This window comes from Bombina bombina, chromosome 2 (genome assembly GCF_027579735.1).
Source record: "Bombina bombina isolate aBomBom1 chromosome 2, aBomBom1.pri, whole genome shotgun sequence".
NCBI classification, from domain to species: Eukaryota; Metazoa; Chordata; class Amphibia; order Anura; family Bombinatoridae; genus Bombina; species Bombina bombina.
The window spans coordinates 1,066,452,126-1,066,479,866 of NC_069500.1; the positions used below are offsets into that span (position 1 = coordinate 1,066,452,126).

The 27,741-nt window shown below is 36.7% G+C and overlaps 1 protein-coding gene across 1 annotated transcript in view; it reads right to left on the minus strand.

Annotated features, from left to right (window-relative positions):
* Positions 1–335: 335 nt before the first annotated feature.
* The window catches only part of MGAT4D (MGAT4 family member D), a 559,080-nt gene continuing 531,674 nt past the window's right edge, over positions 336–27,741 (minus strand). The window contains exons 14-15 of the mRNA XM_053703693.1: positions 15,875–15,987; positions 336–666 (exon numbers count right to left, since the gene is read on the minus strand). Coding sequence (XP_053559668.1) covers positions 643–666; positions 15,875–15,987 — 137 coding nt within the window. The 3' untranslated portion in view covers positions 336–642. The remainder of the gene's footprint in view (positions 667–15,874; positions 15,988–27,741) is intronic.

The following is a 27,741-nucleotide window of genomic DNA, read 5'->3' on the forward strand; positions in this document are numbered from 1 at the left end:
TTGATGCCACTAAAACACAATGCTTAAGTGAAAGTTAATCCTAGCGTTTTACAAACACTAGGATTGACTATTGAAACAAAGGGGACTTTCATCCATGAAGTATAAGATACTTCATGTACAAATCTCCTTTATTTGTTTCAATCGATTGCCGTTCTTAGCTGCTACAGCAGCCCACGGCTAAAAAATTATTTTGCTAAGAGGTGACGTTTTCACCTCTTAGCCACTAGCCGCGCAGTAAATCCGGCTTGGCGCCTATGGGAGCCGGATTTACTGCACGGCTATTGGTTAAGAGGTGAAAATGTCACCTCTTAGCAAAAAAATTTTTTTAGCCATGGGCTGCTGTAGCAGCTAAAAATGTTGATACTTCATGAATGAAAGTCCCCTTTGTTTCCATAGTCAGTCCTAGTGTTTGTAAAACGCTAAGATTGACATTCACTTTAATGATAAAACAAATCCTCAACAATAATTTTATTTAAAGTCTATTTAAAAAAATCCCTAAATCATAAATTACTTTATTAAAAATAGAACATTATCTATATTATAGTTTCCTTCATTGGTTTTTGGTGCTGCGATATTCCCTGGATCAGTTATGTAAAGCACCAGTAGGTGGCAGTCTCTTCAAAGCATTTAGGCACTGGGAAGCTATTTCTTCATTTTTATGAAAATCTGAGGGAAAAAAAAGGAAATCAAATTAACTTTGGTGCAGATTTAGAATGATTTAGAATGTACAAAATGTGAACTAGAATCTGATTCTGCCAAGTAACTTAACAGTTTAAAAACACTAGTAAATATTACAACTGCAACATTTAAAAATGTGTAATGCTTTCATTCTTTATTTTACTTGTTGTAAGTTCGGTTAGGTGATCAGATAAAACACAATATTTTAATATTTTTTTCTATGAATGAAATGTAACCTCTAAAAGTAATTTAAGGCTAGATTACGAGTTTTGCATTATGAGCGGCTCGGTGCTAACTTGCAAGTTATTGCCACCACTCACCTCCCTATATCGCTGCTATTACAGGTTTGCAAAAATCCGGCGTTAGCAGGCAATATTGCAGCGTTGAGCAAAATTAAGCTCCATACTGCACTCAAATACCAGCGCTGCTTTGAGCTGGTTTTACATGCTCGTGCACGATTTCCCCATAGTCATCAATGGGGAGAGCCGGCTAAAAAAAAAGCCTAACACCTGCAATAAAGGAGCGTAAAGCTCTGTAACGCAGCCCCATTGATTTCTATGGGGAAAGAAAATTTATGTTTACACCTAACACCCTAACATAAACCCCGAGTCTATACACCCCTAATCTGCCGCCCCCGTCATCGCCGACACCTACATTACACTTATTAACCCCAAATCTGCTGACCCCAACGTCACCGACATTACACTTGTTAACCCCTAATCTGCCACCCCCAATGTCGCTGCCACTATACTAAATTTATTAACCCCTAAACTTAAGTCTAACCCTAACACCCACTAACTTAAATATAATTAAAATAAATCTAAATAAAAATTACTATCATTACCTAACTAATTCCTATTTAAAACTAAATACTTACCTATAAAATAAACCCTAAGCTTGCTACAATATAACTAATAGTTACATTGTATCTATCTTAGGTTTTATTTTTATTTCACAGGCAAGTTTGTATTTATTTTAACTAGGTACAATAGTTATTAAATAGTTATTAACTATTTACTAACTATCTAGTTAAAATAAATACAAGTTTACTGTAAAATAAAACCTAACCTGTCTTACACCAACACCTAACCTTACACTACAATTAAATAAAATTACATTAATTAAATACAATTAACTAAATTACAAAAACAAACACTAAATTACAAAAAATAAAAAAGAAATGATCAAATATTTAAACTAATTACACCTAATCTAGGGGTCGATCCGATAAAAATCGTCGCCCGCAAAAGCCGGCGACGCCAATATTTGCACGGGTTTGGTATCCTATATACGGCGTAACCTAGAAGTTACGCGCGTATATTTCTGCCGTCATTAAGGAAAAGATTTTGAACCTTTATTTTTTATACTTGAATTAGCTGCCTAAGTGTTTTGTTTCTTATCTTTAATTTTTGCTTAAAATAATGCAATTGTAAGGGTTATGCCTAAACACTTAAGGAGCAGTGCATAAGCATATGAAATACTCAATTAACAAAACTGGACTATACAGGCTAAATAAACCTGATAGTCTTAAAGAAATGCTTTTATTGCACTGTGAACAATGAATTGTAGTAATTAATTCGGTAGATTACTGGAACTTATAATTGAAAAAGAATTTGTGTCATCAAATTAAAATATAACCTTTATTAGTTTTATTTATAAAAAAGACAGCATAAATTGTGTGTGTATGCTACCCTGGAGAGAGTTAAAAGCACACTCTCTGTTGATTGTATGATACTTAGCTTGTATGATATCACTGATATAGAGTACTTGGTAACCCAGTTTTAAGACCGAGTTTATATTCTAGGTATATCTGTATATTTATCTATCTAAGGACTATGTGGCCTAATATCTTGCCTGTCCTTCAGATTTTCCCGTAGTGGGTATTGATATATGGTATACCTATTATACTTAAACTTAATGGTCTTAGTAGATAAATAGGCTTATAAGGCACTATGAACATCAATGTCCAGTTATATAACCAGTATAGAGTGAGCTAATACCAATGTATACACTTGCAATAAAATATCTGTGGAGACTGGGAGGTCTGGAGGATTACCTATATGGCAGTCTCTATATTGTATCACCAACACTTGATTATTGAGTTAACTTAGCAACTCTAACTGATATTAATGATTGTGCACATACTATTGCATCAAGGGATAAGCTCGGATTTCAGCTAGTGGTAATTTAAAGCAGTCTGTGTCCTATGGTACTTGACATTATATTGTCAAAATAAATGGCATTATAGCATCTTAATAGATTGTGGGAATTTTCAACCAGTCTGGAGCTATATTTAAAGTGACTTTACAGACTAAAACTTTATTTTTGTGCTTAAATCGCTTGCAGACTTATTTTTTCTGTCACACTGTTTTTGCTCGAGTAGTGTTGCAGGGTTTCTAGGTTACAACTTGTAATAGTTTGGCATTGTGTGTCTAATGTTAAATTATCTTGGTAATGCCGCCTGTAAACTTTACTGCTTATAACATAATCAAAGATATTGTTGAGAAAGTGTTATCTTGAAACCTTATCCTCAAGATTTATATTTCCTACACGTTACCGTATTGGATTATGCAGGTGCAGCGGTTAACCATTTTTTAAACGCTATGGTAAGTAGTAATAGCTGCTGCTTAGGCCTGTGAAAAACAGACTTGTTTTTTCTGTCACTCAGTTTTGACTACAGTTGTATTACAGCGTTACTAAATTGCAGCTTGTAATAGTGTTACACTATGTGTCTAATTTTGTATTATCTTAGTAATGACACCTGTAAGTTGTATTCCTTCTATGGTAGTATACGATATTGTGTAGACACAATTGTCTCAGAACTTAATCCCCCAGATATTATATTACCCACACGTTAACGTATTATGTTATGCAAGTGCAGCGGTTACCCATTTTTTTATATATACTGGGATAAACAGTAATAGCTTCTGCTTAAGCCTGTGAAAAGCCACAGGTTACCAAGTACTAACTGAGAAAAGTTATTTAAGCTAAGATATTTTTACTAATTATTACAACAAGAGAGGCAGTTAAAAAATAGCGAGGACCCCTGACGCAGCGTTTCACTAACGCATCCTCAGAGGGGTTACCCGGGCCGGCACACTTCCGGAAGTATGTAGTATTCTAATGTCCCACCTCTAAAGTCTGATTGGTCAGGGACTACTGTTGCTATTAGTAGAGCTTGTGTCAATCTTAGAGTTAGTTCTGTCACGGAGGTTGCTATGGAGACGATGTGTAACCGCCATGGTTACTGGATAACAAAACAATCAAAAAATGTAATATATTATTTTGGAAAATGAATGCAACAGTGTTTAACACTGCCTTGTTCACTTCGTCCTGATTTGCATTATCTTTATTTAGGTATATGTTAATATAGTTTCTTATAGGGAAAAAGCGGAACTATTTATTTGGATGTAACACCATTAATGTATGTATTTATAGATACTTATCAAGATTTGTAATGTTCTTATTACTTTTGTTAGGTACTGCAGTGATATACAAGTGAGAGGTGAAACTAAAAATAAAACTTAAGAACAAAAAAACGCGTGTTTAAGCTGTGAATAGTGCTTGGTATAAATTTAAAATAAATTGAAATAAAAATGAGTTAAAAATAAAATTAAAACGTCTAAGGACTTTAAGTTAATTTAGTGAAAAGAATCTAAGATCCAACTTAGGTGGGGATTCATTTTGTGTTTAGATAATGAACAGTTGGCTAAAAATAAAGCCAAATGTAGTGAAGTGTGGTGATAGCTCAGTGTTTGAGTGTGATATTCTGATTTGTTAAATTTAACTTAGAAGAAATTAGTTACTAAGAAGTCCCATTAATATGCTGCACAGTGAAGGAATGTGTTACTGCCAATTTATTGAGTGAAACCATTGAAGTGATTGGGTGTAAATAAGGGTTAAAATCTTGATTTTAATTTATTGTATCTCATTGATTGTAAAGGATCATACATATTCAAGGTATGATATGTTGAAAATGTTATCTTCTCAGATCATGTAGTGTTGTTTGATCCCTATATTGATTTTTATATTTTGTTATTCCAGATAGACATGATAGTTGTTGTTATCGTTAAGTCCATGAGGTTTGACACTATTCAATAGGTGTATCCATCTACACTCCATTTTAAGTAGTATTTGCTCTAGGTTACCTCCTCTAATGCCTAGAGTTGCTTTTTGTAATACTGAAAATTTAAGCAAGGAATCATTGCTATCATGTTTGTGATAGAAGTGCCTAGCTACACTTGTTATTTGTTTGTTTTTCTCCATGTCCTTATGAGCATTTTTAATATTCCTGCTATGTTCCATTATCCTTGTCCTCACTTGTCGTGTCGTCATTCCGACATAGAACAGCTTACATGGACACTGAAGGACATATATAACACCTGTTGTGGTGCAGGAGAAGTGGTCAGCTAGTATATGTTTATTATCATATTTGTCTACAATGTCCTTGATTTTCAGTACCTTGGGACATGTACTGCATGTCCCACATGGGAACATGCCTTTTGATTGACTTGCTCTTTTAGGCATGTGGATATAATGACTTTTAACCAGTGTGTCTTTTAGGTTTTTGGGTCTTTTATATCCAATTGAAACTTTATCCCCGATCTGAGTTGCTAGTAGGGGATCATTCTTTAAGATATGCCAGTGATCATTTATTATCGTTGTTATCTGTTTTATTTGGGGGTTGTAAGTCGTAATCAGTCTTGGTTTATTGTCCTGTTTTTTCTGACGTGGTCGTAAAAGCCTTTGTCTGTCTTGCTGTAATGCCTCAGTTTTAGCTTTTTTTATGGACCTTTTACTGTAGCCTCTTTCTTGTAGCCTGTTAGATAATTTAGAGGCTTCTTGCCTGAATGTACTCAAATCAGAACAATTCCTCCTCAGCCTTGTGAATTCCCCTTTAGGGATGGCCTTGACAGTACAGGGGGCATGGGCACTGGTATGGTACAATAAGGTATTGGTTGCTGTTTGTTTTCTGTATATGTTTGTGCTCACCCTTCCTTCTTGGTCTACTTGTATTTGTAGATCCAAGAAATTAACTGATTGCTGACTATACTCGTATGTGAGTTTGATGTTCAATATATTATTGTTCAAGACTTCCATGAACTCACATAATATTGGTTCGGGGCCTTCCCAGATGAACAGTATATCATCTATATACCGAATCCAACAAGGAATGTACTGCATAAATCTATCATTGTCTCCAGTGAATACCGTTAGGTTCTCCCACCAACCTAAGAACAAATTTGCGTACGTGGGTGCGCAGGCAGTACCCATTGCGGTACCCTGTGTTTGTAAATAGAAACGATCTTTAAATGTAAAATAGTTATGATGAAGTACAAAATGTAATAGGTCTTTGATGAACTGATTATGATCTTGATTATCATTCACATTTGTACTCAAATAGTAAGAAATTGCCTGTTCACCCAAATGGTGTTTTATGTTGGTGTACAATGATTCCACATCTGCCGTTATGATGAACGAGTTAGGGGATAGTGTCATGTTATCCAGTTTTTGCAGCACCTCCATAGTGTCCTTAACATAAGATGGTAGCGTGTATAGATATTCTCTGAGTCGTTGGTCTATGTATTGACTCGGTTTTTCAGTTAGACTGCCGTTGGTATCCAATATGCAGCGTAAGGATATTGGCTGATTGGATCAGCCAATCGGATTGAGCTCGCATTCTATTGGCTGATCGGAACAGCCAATAGAATGCGAGCTCAATCTGATTGGCTGATTGGATCAGCCAATCGGATTGAACTTGAATCTGATTGGCTGATTCAATCAGCCAATCAGATTTTTTTAACTTAATTCCAATTGGCTGATAGAATCCTATCAGCCAATCGGAATTCGGCGGACGCCATCTTGGATGACGTCATTTAAAGGTACCTCATTCCAAGTTCAGTAGTCGGCCGGGATGGATGCTCCGCGGCGGCGGAGCGAAGAAAGAAGATTGAAGATGCCACCGGAAGAATGAAGACTTTGCTGCCGCTTGGAGGAAGACATCGCCGGAGGAAGAATTCTTCTTTGCCGCTTGGAGGAAGACATCGCCCGGATCGGATCAGGAGTTCGGCCCGGTGTGGTGAAGACAAGGTAGGGAGATCTTCAGGGGGGTAGTGTTAGGCTTTTTTAAGGGGGGTTTGGGTGGTTTTAGAATAGGGGTATGTGGGTGGTGGGTTGTAATGGGGGGGGGTATTGTATTTGTATGCAAAAGAGCTGAATTCTTTGGGGCATGCCCCACAAAAGGCCCTTTTAAGGGCTGGTAAGGTAAAGAGCTTTGAAATTTGTTTAATTTAGAATAGGGCAGGGAATTTTTTTTATTTTGGGGGTTTATTATTTTATTAGGGGGCTTAGAATAGGTGTAATTAGCTTAAAAATCTTGTAATCTTTTTTTTATTTTTTGTAATTTAGTTTAGTTAATTTAATTGTATTTTTAGATAGATGTTTGTAGTTTATTTAATTTATTGATAGTGTAGGTGTATTTGTAACTTAGGTTAGGATTTATTTTACAGGTAATTGGGTAATTATTTTAACTAGGTAGATATTAAATAGTTAATAACTATTTAATAGCTATTATACCTAGTTAAAATAATTAACAATTTACCTGTAAAATAAATATTAACCCTAACATAGCTACAATGTAATTATTAATTATATTGTAGCTATCTTAGGGTTTATGTTATAGGTAAGAATTTAGATTTAAATAGGAATATTTTAGTTTATAAATGAATTAATTTAATATAAATTTAGTTAGGGGTGTTAGGGTTAGATAGAGTTAATATAGTTAATATAAATACTATAGTAACTATATTAACCCTAATATAATTAGGGTTAATATAGTTAATATATATAATGTAATACCTATATTAACTATAATATACTTAGGGTTAACATAGATAATATAGCTGGCGGCGGGGTAGGTAGATTAAATTAGGGGTTAATCATTTTAATAGAGATGGCGGCGGTGTAAGGGGCTTACATTGGGGGTTAATAATTTTAATATAGATGGCGGCGGTGTTAGGGGCTCACTTTAGGGGGTTATAGATATAATATAGCTGGCGGCGGGGTACGGGAGCGGCGGTTTAGGGGTTAATAACTTTATTAGGTTGCGGCGGGGTACGGGAGCGGCGGTTTAGGGGTTAATAGCTTTTTTATTGTTAGGATAGTGAGGGGGGATAGCGGATAGAGGGTTAGACAGTGCGGGCTATGTTAGGGAGGCGTGTTAGACTTGTCGGGCTATGTTAGGGAGGAGTGTTAGACAGTGCGGGTGTTTTAGACTTTAGTCAGGTTTTATAGGCGCCGGCAGTTTTAAACGTGCCGTAAATCACTGGCGACGCCAGAAATTTGTACTTACGCAGATTTCTGGACATCGCTGGTTTGTCAGACTTATGGAACGTTAGCATCTGACGGCGACTTATATGGGATAGCTCGAGTTGCGAGCTGAAACTGCGGGCGACGCCGGTTCCCTCGCTTGCGCCGCAAACTGCGATCTATATCGGATCGCGCCCCTAATAGCCCTAGGTTTTTTTAAGGGTTTATTGGGTGGGTTTTATTTTTAGATTAGGGTTTGGGCTGAAAAATAGTTAAATGCCCTTTTAAGGGCAATGCAAATCCAAATTCCTTTTTCAGGGCAATGGGGAGCTTAGGTTTTTTTAGACAGGATTTTATTTGGGGGGTTGGTTGTGTGGGTGGTGGGTTTTACTGTCGGGGTTTTTTTGTATCTTTTTACAGGTAAAAGAGCTGATTTATTTGGGGCAATGCCCCGCAAAAGGCCCTTTTAAGGGCTATTGGCAGTTTAGTTTAGGTTAGTGGGTTTTTTATTTTGATAGGGCTATTACATTAGGTGTAATTTGTTTAAATATTTGATCATTTCTTTTTTATTTTGTGTAATTTAGCGGTTTTTTTTTTGTAATTTAGTTAATTGTATTTAATTCATGCAATTTATTTAATTTTATTGTAATGTTAGTTGTTAGTGTAACTCAGGTTAGGTTTTATTTTACAGGTAAATTTGTATTTATTTTAGCTAGGTAGTTATTAAATAGTTAATAAATATTTACTAACTATTCTACCTAGTTAAAATAAATACAAACTTTCCTGTGAAATAAAAATAAAACCTAAGATAGATACAATGTAACTATTAGTTATATTGTAGCTAGCTTAGGGTTTATTTTATAGGTAAGTATTTAGTTTTAAATAGGAATTAGTTGGGTAATGATAGTAATTTTTATTTAGATTTATTTTAATTATATTAAAGTGAATGTCAATTTTGATGCTAAAGTGCCTGGTTTTTAAAAATTCGATTAAAAACAGGGGCACTTTAATTTATCAAAATTTACATTTCACTCCTGTTGAGAAAAAAAAACTTACCTTTTAATCTTCACAGCAGCTCCAGCTTCCTCCGCCCGTCGCAAAGCCTCTTTCTGGGTCTAAAATGAGGAATCCGGCTTCCTCCAATCACGGTGTTGAATCAGACACCGATTCCCCTGGGGGGGGGGGAAGCCGTGATTGGAGGATGACCCATCCATCATTTCTGACATCAGAAATGGCTTGCGACGACCGGAGGAAGCTGGAGCTGCTGTGAAGATTAAAAGGTAAGTTTTTTTCACAACAGGAGTGAAATGTAAATTGATGAATTAAAGTGCCCCTGTTTTTTAATAAAAATTTTAAAAACCGGGCACTTTAGCATCAAAATTGACATTCACTTTAAAGTTTTTATTTAGATTTATTATATATAAGTAATTATATAAGTTAGTGGGTGTTAGGGTTATACTTAGGGTTAGGGGTTAATAACTTTAGTATAGTGGCAGCGATTTTGGGGGCAGCAGATTAGGGGTTAATAACAGTAATGTAGGTTGCGGCTTTGTTAGAGACAGCAGATTAGGGGTTAATATTTAACTAGTGTTTGCGATGCGGGAGTGCGGCGGTTTAGGGGTTAATATGTTTATTATAGTGGCGGCGATGTCCAGAGTGGCAGATTAGGGGTTAATAATTTTATTTTAGTGTTTGCAATGCGGGAGGGCCTCGGTTTAGGGGTTAATAGGTAGTTTATGGGTGTTAGTGTACTTTTTAGCACTTTAGTTATGAGTTTTATGCTACAGCTCTGTAACATAAAAGCCATAACTACTGACTTTCAGTTTACGGTACGGATCTTGACGGTATAGGCTGTACCGCTCACTTTTTGGCCGGACAGGCAAACACGTCATAACGCTCGCTGTGGAAGTCCCATTGAAAAATGACTTTTTGAAATCTGCGGTAGTTACGTTGCGTTACGGCCAAAAAAGTGTGCGGTACAGATATACCTGCAAGACTCGTAATACCAGCGGTAGTGAAAAAGAGCCTTAACGCTGCTTTTTCACCATAACGCAAAACTTGTAATCTAGCCGTTAAGTTGTTTTTTGTTTTTGTTAGGCATTCTCTGAGCCGGCAAAAGGGAAGCTGAACTTGTTGGTCGCTGAATAAATTAAGTGTGTGACACAAGGGAAGCTTGATCCATAAAGGAGATAACGGCTTAACAGGTTGTGGACCGAGGTGATAAAATCCAGGAGACTTTGGCACACCAGGCATGGACTCCTGACAGACAGTAATGAGTGTGTTCACCTCTAAAAAGAGCCTGTATCATACCTCATATTGGGCCAGATTACAAATGGAGCAGTAGTTTGCGCTTCAGTTTGAGCATTTAAACCACTAGAAGCAATTATTTTGTGCTCAGAGATTTGAAGGTAAAAAGTTTGCGCTCGGGTGTTCGCAAATTTGTGGTAACAAATAGACTTTAAGAAGTCACGAAGAGAAATATATAATTCATATTTACCTGATAAATTCATTTATTTCATGGTGGCGAAAGTCAATGATACATTACGCATGTGAATTATATTCCTATCACTCGGAGGAAGCAAAGTCTCCCAAACCTCAATAGCCCTATAAAACCCCTCCCCCACCTCACATATACCTTAGTTAAACCTCACTGCTTGGCTATACCTTATAGAAGGAATAAGAGCCAAAAAAAGAAGCAGGAAAAAAAGATCTGCTTAAAACAAAACAATGTACTCTTGCCACAAAGAAAGAAATTAAATTTATCAGGTAAAGCATAAATTGTGTTTTTTCATATAGGTGGCGAGAGTCCAAGATCCGTTACATATGGGAACCAATATCCAAACTTTTGAAGTTCACGAGTAACAAAAGAAATTATCTCTCTTATGACAAACAAAAAAACACAACTATCCTATACACACTCGTCCACTATCAATCAAGTAGCAGACAGCCAAACCAGTACTGAAACATATCAGTAGAGGTAATGGAAATAGGAGTATAACATCGATCTGTAAAGGGAGGCAAAAGACAAGACCCTGTGACCGAATTTTCAGAGGGCCTATGAAGAATTCCCATAAGGCGAAACCATCGTATTACAAGCCATACTCCAAATACATCCCTCTAACAAGCACTGTACTCTGCGAGGAAGCAGGCTTCAATATGCTCTGAAAGCCCCTTTCACTGAAGAAATCATGCACATCTTCATGCTTCAACCACCTTCAACGGAGGCAAAGTAAAAACTAACAAATGTGTGAGGCGGGAGGGGTTTTATAGGTGTCAGGAACCAGACTGAGACGAGAGGTGCAAAAATAATCACACCTTTATTAATAACAAAAAAATAATAAAAAGTCCACAAGTCAAATAAGCCAGGAGTCAAAACCAGATCTAGTAGTCAGGCGAGTCGAGTCAGGAGCCAAAGCGAATAGTCAGACGAGCCGGAATCAGGAACAAGGAAAACAGCAGAGTCAGGAACAAGCTGGGGATCAGGAACCAGGAAGGACGTCAGACAGACAGGTAATACACAGGAACTCTCACAAACAGGTCTGAGACAATGCAAAGCATACTGAACAGAAGCCCTTTAAATAATAAGTGATGACATAGCAATTCTGAGACTCTCACACAACAGTCTGGCCATAAAAGGAAGTGCAGGAAATGAGCAGCATCCCCCAGAATGCACCATAGTCAGCAAGAGAGGTGAGTAAAATGGCTGCCAGCAGCACATGGCAAACAAAACAGGGAAAAAACCCTTACAATAGGGCTCTTGGGGTTTGGGAAACTTTGCCGCCTCCTAGTGGTAGGAATGTATATCCCATATGTAATGGCTTGTGGACACTCCTCATCTATATGAAATTATATATATTGCTGTGTGCTGCTTTTTACAATTTGGGGGGGGGGGGCACATTTTGGAATTCTGCCCTGGGAGCCAGATTATCTAGAAAACAACTCTGGATCTACAACTCTGGATCTAGTATTGAAAAAAACAACTTAAGGTCCATTTTTGTGCATGCACAAACATCATGATTATAGTACAGTTTTGGAGTATCATCTCCAGGTCTAATAAGAAAAATGATACCAAACAGATCTAGGAAAATATTATCCGGTCTAACAAATTACAAAATTAAAAAACAAAACCTTACATGTGAAAGACAGCCATTGGCCAACTCGTCACACGTGACACGGAAGGAGTTGAGACCGGCAATCACAGCTGATCTATCTGAGGATTTACGCAAGACGCGGTAGCGTCTGAAAAGGACAAAAGAGCATACTATATACCGAGGTGAGAAGTAGCCTTATAAGAGAAAGGCATAAATACATTTTAACGGAGACTTTTTCTTCACCCACTATAAGTGGGAGACCGGATACTTAACAACCAGGTTTGTGTAGAAGAAAGATGGTATATAAAGTTTGAACAGTAAGAACTGGATTTGACACTTAAACGCAGTGACTAACCAGACGCTGATTGCTATATACACGGTGGGAGATTTTTAAAATTCATTCTATACAAGAATCCTCAAAAACAAGCTTGTCACAGAGTGCAATTATGTTTTAAAAATAGTAACAAGGCTCTTTTTTGTAGTGTATTTACATAACATTAATTAATTTATCTTCTATCTTTTATATATTTGATATTTAGTGACCGGTCACCTAGTTATTTATTTATTTATGTATGTAGAAAATATCTGTGTCAATAAATCAATTTTATATAAGACAGAGACAATATATTTATATTCTTTCTCCTACTTATTGATTTTTCTAGCTGAGTTAGCGCTATTCCATATCTTTTTCTTTTCTGTATGTATTTTGCTACAACTATTAGGGAGTGTTGTATTTTGGAATAGCCTGAAAAATCTTTAGGGTCGCGCTGTGGGGTACCTCCTTTTCTTTTCCTTACATGTTAATATGCAAGAAAAATGCTATTAAAAGCCTCAACTCAAGGTGGGTGATATATAAATTAAGGAATTAGCATTGGGTGGGGTGCAACCTAATTGTTAACATATTACACCTCTGTCTAATTCACTATCCAATGTCATAATAAACTTCAATGGACGTTTTAAATTCAGTTTTAATTCTATTATCAAAATGTGCACACTCTTTATATACACACATATGCACATTTCTGGGAACCAGCTCCTAATGAGCATGTTCAAGAGTTCACAGTATATATGTACAGTGTAAGCTTTTTGTGATCAGCTGAGCACAGAGAAAATGTAAAGAACTTTGAAATTTGTCAAAAAAATACATTTTGTGCTTAATTGTCAGGTGTTTCAGTGTTATTGCATTGTACTGTATTATTTTTTTGCGTGTGTGCCAATTCTACTGTACTTAAAGGGACATTGTAAAAAAACAACCCCCACCCGAAAAGTAAAGCACTACACTATTAACCCCTAAACCGCAAGCCCCCCCATTGCAAACTACCTATGTACACTAATAACCCATAAACAGCCAGCGCCCCCACACTGCAAAGTCTGCACTACACTATTAACCCCTAAACCGCAAGCCCCCCCAACCCAAAGTAACCCACTAACATTTAAACCCTTTAACTTCAGCCAATAGAATGAAAGGTTTTTCTATTGGCCAATTTTAATTTTAACATGCAAATCAGCCAATCAGAATGCAAGGTTACCCTTATATTAAATTGGTACCTTGCATTCAAAATTCAGTGCGCGGCTTGTGACTGCATGAAGAGGACCTCCGTGTTCAAGATCTGAAGATGGAGGAAGACCACTGCTGCTGCCACCGGGATAAAGATAAGAAGATGGATTGCCACTGGGATGAAGAATGACCACCGCCGGGATGAAGATGGAGCGCCGCCGCCAACATCTTCGGTGAGTATCATCTTGGGGTTTAGTTAGGTTTTGTTTTTATGGGCGTTTTTTTTTTTTTAAGATTAGGTTTTTTCTGTTTTGTTTTTTATTTGGGGTGGGGGAGTTAAATGTTAGAGGGCAGTAAGTTTTTTTGACACAAAAAGAGCTTGATCACTTTAGTGCAATGGCCTACAAAAGGCCTTTTAAAGTGAAGGTAAAGTTAACTCTATCTCACCATTTAATAACACTTGTCCCCCTAATTGAATATGACTTTCATCAGTTTGTAAAATTCTAATTATAAAGTCAGTTTTTGTCGTTTATACTCACAAATTTTGGTTCAGCGAATTCAACTCGTTTTTTTATTTTCATCTCTGGTCAGATTTTTGTTTCAGCCTATTGAAATTCTGGCCGTTAGGCGGCAGTTAATCTACCTCATCCGCCTCCCGGATGATATGTGCATGCGTTCAGAATTATTAGTTGCACTTGTGATACAAGAGTGCTCCTGTTTTACGCATGACTATTTCTATTTTTATTGAATTGCCGTAATAAGTAATAGGCTTTATTGTTCGTTGAATCCTTGTGAGCGCGATTTGGTGACACGTATAGAGCGGGTGGGACCGCTCTATATGTCATTGTCTCTAAAATAAGGAAATGGCTGTTGGGAGGAGTCAGGAACAAAGTTGTAGGGAAAAATAAAATTTATTTATTATATAATTATAAAATCCTTTGGGGAAAAAAGTTAAGAGATTTAGTAATTTAAAACTTTACCTTCACTTTAAGGGCTATTTGTAGTTTAGTTTTAGGAAAGTTTTTGTTTTTTAATTTTGGGGTATTACAATAGGCATAATTATTTTTCTGTTATTTTTTGTAATGTTAGTGTTTTTCATTGTTGTAAAATTAGTGGGGGATTTTTTGTAATATTTGGGGGGCGGGGGTTGTAATAGTTTTTTTTTTTTTAACAGTAATGTTAGTTTTTGGGTAAGTTTGCATGGGGGCTGTCGATTTAGGGGTTAAAAGTGTAGGGCAGACTTTGTGATGTGGGGGGCTGGTGGTTTAGGGGTTATTAGTGTACATAGGTAGTTTGCAATGTGGGGGTTTGCCGGTTTAGGGGTTATTAGTGTAGGTTACTTTGCAATGTGAGGGGCTGGCGATATAGGGGTTTTTAGTGTACATAGGTAAATTGTGAAGTCGGGGGCTGGCGTTTTAGGGGTTATTAGTGTAGGTTACTTTGCGATGTGGGGGGCTAGCATTTTAGGGGTTTTTAGTGTACATAGGTAGATTGCGATGTGGGGGGCTTGCAGTTTAGGTGTTAATAGTGTAGGGGGGGAAGGAGCGATTGGCTATGTGGCGGTTTTGGGGTTAATAGTGTAGGGGGGAATGAGAGATTGGCTATGTGGCGGTTTTGGGGTTATTAGAGTAGGGGTCTTAAGTATGGTGTTTTTTCCACATTTTTGGCTCCATTGACTTCTATGGGGCAGCAGGTTATTGCGTTTGCAATAATGTAAGTTCAGCTTTTTGCGCAAGTCAGTTAGCACTGGAGAAATACGTTTTTACTTTCAACTTGTAATACCAGCACAACCCAACTCGTGCAAAAGGTTTACCATTAGCGCTCTAGCAAAAGCAATAGTTAGCGCTCCACTTGTAATCTAGCCCTAAGTGAGTGAATCTAACTACTCAAGACAATTTTTTTAAAGCTCATAACATTTTTTTTAATGCAGTCTTTTCCTAGCTTTTCAGGTAAACCAGACAATGCATGTGATACTCTCTCGTAATTTTCTTTTTTTACAGTACTATTTTTGCATGAATGACTAGACTGCAGCGCATTAAACGCACTTTACACATAATCATGTCTTTTCCACTTATTTTTTATGGTTTACTGACCTAAACTCACACCACGTATAGATACTATTCAGTCAAGAGAAAGTTAAAATAGGAAAATAAAACCAGAGGAAAACGGTTTTGTACCTCAGATCAAATCAAACAGCAGCTATATGATTATGTAACAAACCAATGTGCTATAGAAAGAAGGAAGTTTACGGAATGGCCAGGAAATCAGAGACGTAACAGGAATATCGGGGTCAGCTTACCTCACTTATCAATGCCCAGACAGGGGATTCTGTAAGAATCTTTAAACGTATTGCCTTAATTTTCCCTATAGATGGGCTGATCGCTCCTTCTGCCATGCCGTTCTCAAACACTCCTGTGACAAGTAAATTCATGACAACATTAATATTACTGAGATAATATAAAAGTACATAACTTAAAATGTTATAAATGTATCAATATTTTAAATGGTGGTCTGGTCAGGATTTTGATCAGTAAAAAAAAAAAAACACAACAACATGCAAACCATTAAAATCTTACAAAATTCATATTGCTATTGTATTTTATTTTTTGTAAAGGATAGGTTTTTTTGTAATGTATTTTTTTTTCCTGGTAAATTTTAGCTTTTTTTTAGGGTAAGCTTAGGTTTAAATTTTATTTTTCAGGTAAGTTTATTTTTTAAAGGTAGTTTAGATAGTTTTAATTATTTTATGGGTATTTTAATTGGGTTAAGTTAGGGGGGTTAGGTTAGGAGGTTTAGTTATTAGTTTATTACTGTGCGTTGGGGGATGGCGGTTTAGGTGTTAATTTATTTAGATAGTTTGTAATGTGGGCGGATGTCGGTTTAGGGGTTAGTTTTATTTAGTGTTTGCGCTGTGCGGGGATGTCTGTTTAGGGGGGTGGCGGTTTAGGGGTTAATAATTTATTTAGATAGTTTGCAATGTGTTGGCAAATGGCGGTTTAGGCGTTAATAGTTTTAATTAGCGTTTGCGTTGTTTGGGGGGGGGGGGGCAGTTTAGGGGTTAATAATTTATTTAGTGGAAATTCTCTTTATTTAATTCCAAAACAGCAGAATAAACATAGGGAAGAGAGTCACATTCACAGATAAATCTAGATTTTTAACAATACAGCGAACATAATTAGAAGTGGAAGCTTCAATAAAATGAAAACTTTATTGTATCTATTGCTCATAACTTGTAACTGTTTTCTATATCTTCCCTTTAACATAGAAATCCTATAAAGTACTTGTCTAGCTAGATGCATTCTTCATGTAAAGTGCGACCCTCATTCCTTCAGGACAGGATAACTCCTGATCTAACAATATAATGTCTTTTGGAACAGTTTTATATATAAAACAAAATTAAAAACATGAACAATTAAACAGAGTAACTTAACTACCTGATGTGGCCATAATATTGTTTATCAACGGGTCTATCTGATATCTACTTTCTTGTCAAAACGTGTAATAAGTAAATAAAGTATATTTATTCAACCTATATATTGATCCTAGATCCTACTGAGTTTAGGAGAAGTGCTGTCATTTGTCGGGAGGTAATCTCCCCTGCATGAATTACACAGGCTAGTCCTTGCTTCGAATTTTAACAGCGTATCAACAATGGAAAATAGTGGTTTATATAAGGTTTTAGTAATCACAAATGGCTTCAATGTGTTGATAAGACCATAACTTGGAAATTCTAGGTACATTTTACGTGCGTCATTCTACAATAGTTCTAGTTACAGTAAAATCATATATCTAGCCATGTAGACCGCACAGGTAAGGAAAAACTAGACTCTCTGACATATAAAAATATTTATCGACAATAAAACTGCATTTGCAGAATGTGCAAAAACTTACTTGACATGAGAAATGTGAATACAATAAAGAACAACAGTGTATGTACACAGCGCAAAAAAAAATAAAGTACAAACATAAGTTGACACCTGAGGAAAAGGGAGAAAAGTGTGGTGTGGATATTGTTCTTGGCCAGGCAAGCAGTGTTGTTACAATATTACTTATGTTTGTGCATTTTTTAATAGTTTTCTTTACTATAACCACAAATTTCATGTCAAGTGAATTTTTGCACATTTTGTTAAAGGGACACTAAAGTCAAAATAAACTTTCATGATTTGGAAAGACCATACATTTTTAAGAAACTTTCCAATTTACATCCATTATCGAATTCTGCACAGTCTTTTCATATTCACACTTTCTGAGACACCAGCTCCTACTGAGCATGTGTAGTAGCTCACAGGGTATACATATACAAATCTGTGGTTGGCTGATGACTGTCACATGATATAGGGGCCTGCAAACTGGGAAAATAAATACATTTATCAGAAAAAAAATAATCTAATGCTTATTTAAAATGCAGTGCTATTGCATTGTCTTTTTACTATGCATTTTTTAATTATACAATTCTACTGTATGTAGTGTTCCTTTAGTATATTTTTATTGTCAACAAATATTTGTAGAATTCAAGGAGACTATTGTTTTTCCTCATCAGTGCTTTCTACATAGCTTGATAATTATTTATTTTTAAGATAGCAGCAGTAAGAAGAATTTTATATTTAATTTACAAAAACATAATTTATGTAAGAACTTACCTGATAAATTCATTTCTTTCATATTAGCAAGAGTCCATGAGCTAGTGACGTATGGGATATACATTCCTACCAGGAGGGGCAAAGTTTCCCAAACCTCAAAATGCCTATAAATACACCCCTCACCACACCCACAAATCAGTTTAACGCTTAGCCAAGAAGTGGGGTGATAAGAAAAAAGTGCGAAAGCATAAAAAATAAGGAATTGGAATAATTGTGCTTTATACAAAAAAATCATAACCACCACAAAAAAGGGTGGGCCTCATGGACTCTTGCTAATATGAAAGAAATGAATTTATCAGGTAAGTTCTTACATAAATTATGTTTTCTTTCATGTAATTAGCAAGAGTCCATGAGCTAGTGACGTATGGGATAATGACTACCCAAGATGTGGATCTGTCCACGCAAGAGTCACTAGAGAGGGAGGGATAAAATAAAGACAGCCAATTCCTGCTGAAAATAATCCACACCCATGTTGAAATTACAGTCCAGGTCGGAAGAACAAAAGAAGCCCCCTGAACTAAACGATGGTGATCTGTCCACCACGTCAGAGAGTGTCGTACAATCGGTTTTAAAGATATTAATTGAGATATCTTTGTGTAATCCCTGCACCATTGGTTCAGCATACAGAGCTGAAGAGGTCGCATGTGAAAACGAGCAAAGGGGATTGCGTCCGATGCAGCAGTCATAAGACCTAGAATTTCCATGCATAAGGCTACCGAAGGGAATGATTGTGACTGAAGGTTTCGACAAGCTGAAATCAATTTTAGACGTCTCTTGTCTGTCAAAGACAGAGTCATGGACACTGAATCTATCTGGAAACCCAAAAAGGTTACCCTTGTCTGAGGAATCAATGAACTTTTTAGTGAATTGATCCTCCAACCATGATTTTGAAGAAACAACAAAAGTCGATTCGTATGAAATTCTGCTAAATGTGAAGACTGAGCAAGTACCAAGATATTGTCCAAATAAGGAAATACCACAATACCCTGTTCTCTGATTACAGATAGAAGGGCACCGAGAACCTTTGTAAAAATTCTTGGAGCTGTTGCTAGGCCAAACGGCAGAGCCACAAACTGGTAATGCTTGTCTAGGAAAGAGAATCTCAGAAACTGATAGTGAGCTGGATGAATCGGAATATGCAGATATGCATCCTGTAAATCTATTGTAGACATATAATGCCCTTGCTGAACAAAAGGCAGGATAGTCCTTACAGTTACCATTTTGAATGTTGGTATCCTTACATAACGATTCAATATTTTTAGATCCAGAACTGGTCTCAAGGAATTCTCCTTCTTTGGTACAATGAAGAGATTCGAATAAAACCCCAGCCCCTGTTCCAGAACTGGAACTGGCATAATTACTCCAGCCAACTCTAGATCTGAAACACATTTCAGAAATGCTTGAGCTTTCGCTGGGTTTACTGGGACACGGGAAAGAAAAAATCTCTTTGCAGGAGGTCTTATCTTGAAACCAATTCTGTACCCTTCTGAAATAATGTTCTGAATCCAAAGATTGTGAACAGAATTGATCCAAATTTCTTTGAAAAAACTTAATCTGCCCCCTACCAGCTGAGCTGGAATGAGGGCCGCACCTTCATGTGGACTTAGAAGCTGGCTTTGCTTTTCTAGAAGGCTTGGATTTATTCCAGACTGGAGATGGTTTCCAAACTGAAACTGCTCCTGAGGATGAAGGATCAGGCTTTTGTTCTTTGTTGAAACGAAAGGAACGAAAACGATTATTAGCCCTGTTTTTACCCTTAGATTTTTTATCCTGTGGTAAAAAAGTTCCTTTCCCACCAGTAACAGTTGAGATAATAGAATCCAACTGAGAACCAAATAATTTATTACCCTGGAAAGAAAGGGAAAGTAGAGTCGATTTAGAAGACATATCAGCATTCCAAGTTTTAAGCCATAAAGCTCTTCTAGCTAAAATAGCTAGAGACATAAACCTGACATCAACTCTGATAATATAAAAAATGTCATCACAGATAAAATTATTAGCATGTTGAAGAAGAATAATAATGTTATGAGAATCATGATCTGTTACTTGTTGCGCTAAAGTTTCCAACCAAAAAGTTGAAGCTGCTGCAACATCCGCCAAAGATATAGCAGGTCTAAGAAGATTACCTGAACACAAATAAGCTTTTCTTAGAAAGGATTCCATTTTACTATCTAAAGGATCCTTAAAGGAAGTACCATCTGCCGTAGGAATAGTAGTACGTTTAGCAAGGGTAGAGATAGCCCCATCAACTTTAGGGATTTTGTCCCAAAACTCTAATCTGTCAGACGGCACAGGATATAATTGCTTAAAATGTTTAGAAGGAGTAAATGAATTACCCAAATTATTCCATTCCCTGGAAATTACTTCAGAAATAGCACCAGGAACAGGAAAAACTTCTGGAATAACTACAGGAGATTTAAAGACCTTGTCTAAACGTTTAGATTTAGTATCAAGAGGACCAGAATCCTCAATTTCTAATGCAATTAGGACTTCTTTAAGTAAAGAACGAATAAATTCCATTTTAAATAAATATGAAGATTTATCAGCATCAACCTCTGAACCAGAATCCTCTGAACCAGAAGAATCATTAGAATCAGAATGATGATGTTCATTTAAAAATTTATCTGGATAAAGAGAAGTTTTAAAAGACTTTTTATGTTTACTAGAAGGAGGAATAACAGACATAGCCTTCTTAATAGATTCAGAAACAAAATCTCTTATGTTATCAGGAACACTCTGAACATTAGATGTTGATGGAACTGCAACAGGTAATGGTATTTTACTAAAGGAAATATTTTCTGCATTAACAAGTTTGTCATGACATTTAATACAAACAACAGCTGGAGGAACAGCTACCAAAAGTGTACAGCAGATACACTTAGCTTTGGTAGTTTCAGCACCAGGCAGCGATTTTCCTGAAGTATCTTCTGACTCAGATGCAACATGAGACATCTTGCAATATGTAAGAGAAAAAACAACATATAAAGCAAAATTGATCAAATTCCTTAAATGACAGTTTCAGGAATGGGAAAAAATGCCAAAGAACAAGCTTCTAGCAACCAGAAGCAATGAAAAATGAGACTTAAATAATGTGGAGACAAAAGCGACGCCCATATTTTTTTAGCGCCAAATAAGACGCCCACATTATTTGGCGCCTAAATGCTTTTGGCGCCAAAAATGACGCCACATCCGGAACGCCGACATTTTTGGCGCAAAAGAACGTCAAAAAATGACGCAACTTCCGGCGACACGTATGACGCCGGAAGCAGAAAAGATTTTTTGCGCCAAAAAGTCTGCGCCAAGAATGACGCAATAAAATGAAGCATTTTCAGCCCCCGCGAGCCTAACAGCCCACAGGGAAAAAAGTCAAATTTTTTAAGGTAAGAAAAAATGATTGATTCAAATGCATTATCCCAAATATGAAACTGACTGTCTGAAAATAAGGAATGTTGAACATCCTGAGTCAAGGCAAATAAATGTTTGAATACATATATTTAGAACTTTATAAAAAAAGCGCCCAACCATAGCTTAGAGTGTCACAGAAAATAAGACTTACTTACCCCAGGACACTCGTCTACATGTTGTAGAAAGCCAAACCAGTACTGAAACGAAAATCAGCAGAGGTAATGGTATATATATATAAGAGTATATCGTCGATCTGAAAAGGGAGGTAAGAGATGAATCTCTACGACCGATAACAGAGAACCTATGAAATAGACCCCGTAGAAGGAGATCATTGCATTCAAATAGGCAATACTCTCCTCACATCCCTCTGACATTCACTGCACGCTGAGAGGAAAACCGGGCTCCAACCTGTTGCGGAGCGCATATCAACGTAGAATCTAGCACAAACTTACTTCACCACCTCCATAGGAGGCAAAGTTTGTAAAACTGATTTGTGGGTGTGGTGAGGGGTGTATTTATAGGCATTTTGAGGTTTGGGAAACTTTGCCCCTTCTGGTAGGAATGTATATCCCATACGTCACTAGCTCATGGACTCTTGCTAATTACATGAAAGAAAGGTGTTTTTTGTTTTGTTTTTTTTAGTCTTTTTTTAATAGCCTTAGTATTTTGGGCTCTCTTAATTTTCAATACCCATATAGTATAATCATAACTTATAATGCAAAAATATAGTGCAAGAGGAAGACTAGTAAATGTGAACATAATAATCATCAGTTGAGTGAACTACCGTGCTGTTTGTAGGTTTTCCAAAGATCTGAATATGGCATTTTTATAGAAACAATTAAACCTCCTGTTCATCTCACAACTGTATTTCAATAATGTAAACATGCTGGTGCAATATTTTCTAAGAAATTTTTCAAAAGTCATGAGAATTTATTGGACGTCTTGACGCAAGTAATGGATACATTTTAATAAAATGGTACCGTAGGTAATATTAGTGTCCACTTCATATAAATATGTATTATATTTGCTGATTAGAGAACACATGCTTTAAGGGAAGAAAATAAGTGACATAAAAATCACAAATACAAAACTTTTTTTTTTTTTACTATAAAAGGGATGTTAAAGGCACACTAAAGTTGTGCTTCTTGCATATCAGCCCTTTCAAAGAAAAACTGCTGAGTACCTCTTTTTTCCCTTTCCAGTGAGCAAACAAAAAAATCGACTTTTACAGAAAAATCGTAGGGACCAGCACACCAAAGAGTTAGGACACGAAATCTCTATTAGACCAAAAAAAAATCAATAAATAAAAAAAAAAATCAATCGACTTTTAGTTATCTTGTGGGTTTTTTATCAAAGCTACTAGATACAAGAGAACATTAAATACATTTTATAAATAGTTATATCAGCAATATGAACATTGTAACAATGCACCAAATGTTTCACTATTAAAAGTGTAACATTATTGCACAATACATTGATTTTGTTGTAAAATACATCTCAAACTTTTTTTTTAACAAAGTCCTTTTTTTATAAAGTGATGGTTACCTATGTCCAATGTTGTGTAAGAGATGTGTGATATGTGTAATATGATTATTATGTTTGGTTATGGTGTTTTTTCTTGGAGAATGATATACTAAACGTTTGTATGGTTCATGTTAATATTTGATGATAAATCTATGGGTTTAAAAAAATATTATTTAAGCTCAGATGCACTTTTTTTGCTTTTGTATCCAGAATTTGTTTTAAATGTAATATATTCACTAATCCTACATAGAGGATACCAGTTTTTCTGGTAAATATATGGTTACGCTAAATAGTTCATCACTTTTGTAGCACTTTGCTTTATTTTTTTCCCATCTATACCTATAATATATTCAATAAATCTATAGTGGGCTCCCAATTTTCAGAGTTATTTCACTAAACAGCCATTTGGTTGCATGATATACTGCATAGAGCAAAATAACCAGACAAAGTGTGTAGCTCACAATAAACAGTGAATATAGTACAATTATTGAAAAGAACAACAGAATTATTTTTTGCTCGATAAATTAAATGTATAGGGAACAAGAACATGAGACAAGTGGAGCTCACAGTAATCTTTTTTTTTTTTTTTTTAATAGCTTTTTATTGAAGTCATAAACAAATATAACAATAATGAAACGTCCAACAATAATAACAAAAGAGAATAGTACAATACTAATACCATGATCTTGCCAGATAAACAATACTAGATGTGCCCACATTGTATAGATTCAAAAATATGAAGAGTAATACTCTATGGTGAGTGGTATAAGAATGGAGAAGCTATAGCTGGTTAGTGTTATGAAGGAGCATGGAGGTTTACTAGGCAATAAATCTAAACAGAAGGGGCATATAAATCCCACTTATTAAAGGTATTAGTAAAGATTTTGGACTATCCAGATTGAGACCTCAGATTTTATTTTTTTATATGGTATGTAGACTAGAAATGACCCAACCTTGTGATGGATAAATACACCATAAGTTATTAATTTAGAAAATATAAAAGCAAGGAAGGGTTGGTTTTATGGGGGTAGAGGGAGGGGGGAAATAGAATATATTCTCCACATTATCCTGATAAGCGTTTGTAGCATAATATAAACTAATAAAGTAAGATAAACATGGATTGGCTTGTGTTTGGCCACTTATGGGCCAATTTAGCGGGGAGGGGGATAAGGGGACGCAGCGGGCAAGAGCCGCTCAAAGTGGAGTGGGGAGGGGAGTGGGGGGGCGGAGCCAAATAGGGCATGAGAGCAGGTATGGAAAGCCTTATTGGATGGATAAAAGGGTGGACTTCACAGGGAGGGCTTGTTATTTACATGACTACTGGGATGGACATAGCTCCATCAAAGTGGAGCAATTATCTAAATATAGAGTTAAAGAGGGGTGGGGGACATTAGTATATATGAAACATAAGAGATTTCTAGAGGAGCTCCACCCCTAAGGGATTACCAACTATAGGCAGTGTGGGAAAAAGGCATAGGGGTATGACCCGCAGGCAGTCAGTACCGGCGGGAAAGGGAGGGGAGGAGCCCAACAGAGACAAATAATTTTACATAAATATGGAACTCCACATAAGCAATGTCATATCCTGGAGACATAGATACAATAAGGCATAAACATAACGTATTTCAATGTACAGTTATAAGAGCAAAGAGTATTAAATACATTAAATGAACCCACTAGCGCCCAAACATAGACACATCTCTGCGGGCGAATGAGAAAGTACAAAAATAAAAATATAAGCATATTTATACATACATGGAAATCAGTGCAATAATCATTGAAGCAGAGAAAAGGCTGCAAACATCGGTGCCTCAAAGCTGCTGAGACACAGGAACATGGAGCAGCCATGGATTAACATATCATGTGCCAAATAGATATTAAGCTTATGTGGGACCACGATTAGAAAACATTTGCTCTCTTCCCTTATATTAGAGTCAAGAGAGTTTTAGGTTAAACTAGGTGAATTATAGGGAGGCTTAAGTAATATATATATTTTGGGCTCTCAAAAAGGATAAAGGAAAAACCCAGTCAGTATACATAGGGAACTTATTATCTGTGATATTCACTAACTGCCTGGTAACCGGGATTTCAACCATAACTCTTGGAACAGATACGTACAGGACATATGTTTTAAGAAGAGGTATAAGTAGTAAAGTCTGCAGTCAGACAATATAGAAAAGAGCCCTAGCCAAGGGGGGGATCTGTAATTAAGCATCCACTTAAAAATGTAGTTATGTATAGACCACAATAGTGATTCAAACCCCTGCTGAAATGTGGAAAGATACTGTAAAGATATGTTGGGGAGGTCACCATACTAGCTAAGATATGCATGTACATAGGATGTTTTGTCCTGTCTCCTAATATGACAAGTAAATGGACAAACAGGTGTTACACACCATAAATACAGAAGGGAGCATAGTGTAAACATTTGTAGTCAGCCTGTGACAATTGCACATATATTTTAAGTTAATCTAAATAAAAGTAATAGGAGCAGAGAGGGATAAGGATACATAAGTATCACCTAAAGACAAAGTGTGACCATGAATAAATAACAATATACATTAATAAACACAGTGTAGGACATGTTTGAACTTAATGAAGTTTCTAGTGACATGTAAAATGTAGAGATGAGTTTGAATACAAAGCAAACAATACAATTCTAACATGAGCGTAATCATTGTACAGATAATCCCCTCAATAAAAAGAATATAACACTATGGTAAGGGAAGGTTTTAACTTAAGGAAGATGCTGACATAGGTGCAGAAACATTGATGCAACCATTAACTATAACATATAAAGTTCCTCGCTGAGCAAACAGATCTGACTCCATCCATAGTAGCCAGGACTATGTGTGGTAAACTCCATAGCACAGAACTCTATTGGGGGATGATCCCTGACTGTAAGATAGGGTAATGAATTATCTTCCCGCTCATTGTAATCATTCTGGTTTAGTACGCTTTTCAAGTATTAAACACTGTCAGTCATAACTCTAATAATTGGTGGAGCAATGCCAATAACACAGAACATGGATATATATTACACAGACATGCCTTTTACAGGAATATACATATATTCAAGCAGGACCCAGATGTGCAGAGATATAAATATGTATATGAGTCGCTCCAGGGCACAATAAAAACCCATGTAGCTGTAGGTTAGCTATGGAAAAATGCACATTTAAAAGCTAACTTAACAGAGTCACGGCATGTAGTCTTAAACTTCAATAAGTAAAATAGAAAGTCCTGTGCCATTCTTTTTTTTTTTCCCCCCTTTCCCTTTAGAGTTACCAACACAAACCAAGCTATGCAGCCAGACAGTATAGGTGTAGCGTGGTTACCTAATATTCTGTTAACCTGTAAAGCAAACCTAAAGCTAGGAAACATCACTCGCAGGCATTTAGCGTTAGTCCCAGAGGAGACTGCAATGTTGCTATAAGTCCCATAACGACTCAGCTAGAGTTGGGCACCTGCAGTAGTGAAGGAGTTGATATATGTTTACCCCACTCCAACTCGGGGTCCGTCTGCTCCATGTCTCAGACTGTTTCCCCAGGTATCCTCCATATTGTGCTGTCTCTGCGGTTGTGTAGAAATGCCTTTCCACCATGGAGGGTCGGCTGTATCTCTCCGCCCCGGCTCTACGCAGGGCTCGGGTAAGGCGTCTTGCTTAGGTAGGGAGCTGGTGTACGCTCGGCTCTTTACTGTGTGCTCCATAGAAAACTGTGAAGTCAGGGGCTTTGCAATGTAGTAGCGTTGTTCAGATTGCGCTAAGTGTTCAAGCCCGTAGTAAGACAGGGTGAGTGGTTTTACCTTAGATGCCCTCAGCACACTGGAGCCTAATATGCCGGTCCGTGAGTTCTGAGGAGGGACCTCCGAAACAGATCCATAAGAGAGCTCATCTGTGCGGTCTGGTGTATCGCAGTTAGTGCTGTGTAAAGACGGGTAGACAGTGATCTCATATATCTCCCGCTCTAATGGCTGGTTAGACAGCAGGGCTGCAAACTTATCTCTTATAGTAGTAAGGTCTCGCTGTATCTCATTATAGTAGAGTTGGAGCGAATGTTCCGTCTTCTTTTCCCATCGATCCAGAAACTGCATGCTGAGTAAAGATGGCGCTTCGCGCCTTTGCAGCAGGGATCTTAGTGCCGAGTTTAAGAGCTGATTCTCTGTGAAAGTCTCCGTTACCACTCTTTCCGCTCATAAGGCAAGATAGTCTTGATGTAAGCTCAAAATAAATTCTGATAGGAGATCTCCCAAAGATATAAAAATCCACTAAATCACATTATAAATGAGGAGCTCCAAAAAAGTGCGTCTATTCAGTTTGCTCGTCGGCTCCGCCCGAGCTCACAGTAATCTTAATGAACATATTACAGCAATTTTATAAAATCACTTAATAAACAAGTTGCTCAATCAAACAACTCAAGATAAATTATTTCTATAACTGTAAGAGGGTAATATTTTCACCTAGCATTCATGCTAAATATTATGTTATGCTGTCCTTATCACATTCAAAATCTTCACCTTTATAACACATTATCCGAGATGCAATCTGTTATATTACTAAAGGTATACAGCAGTGACTTCCTCATTCTCTCTGATA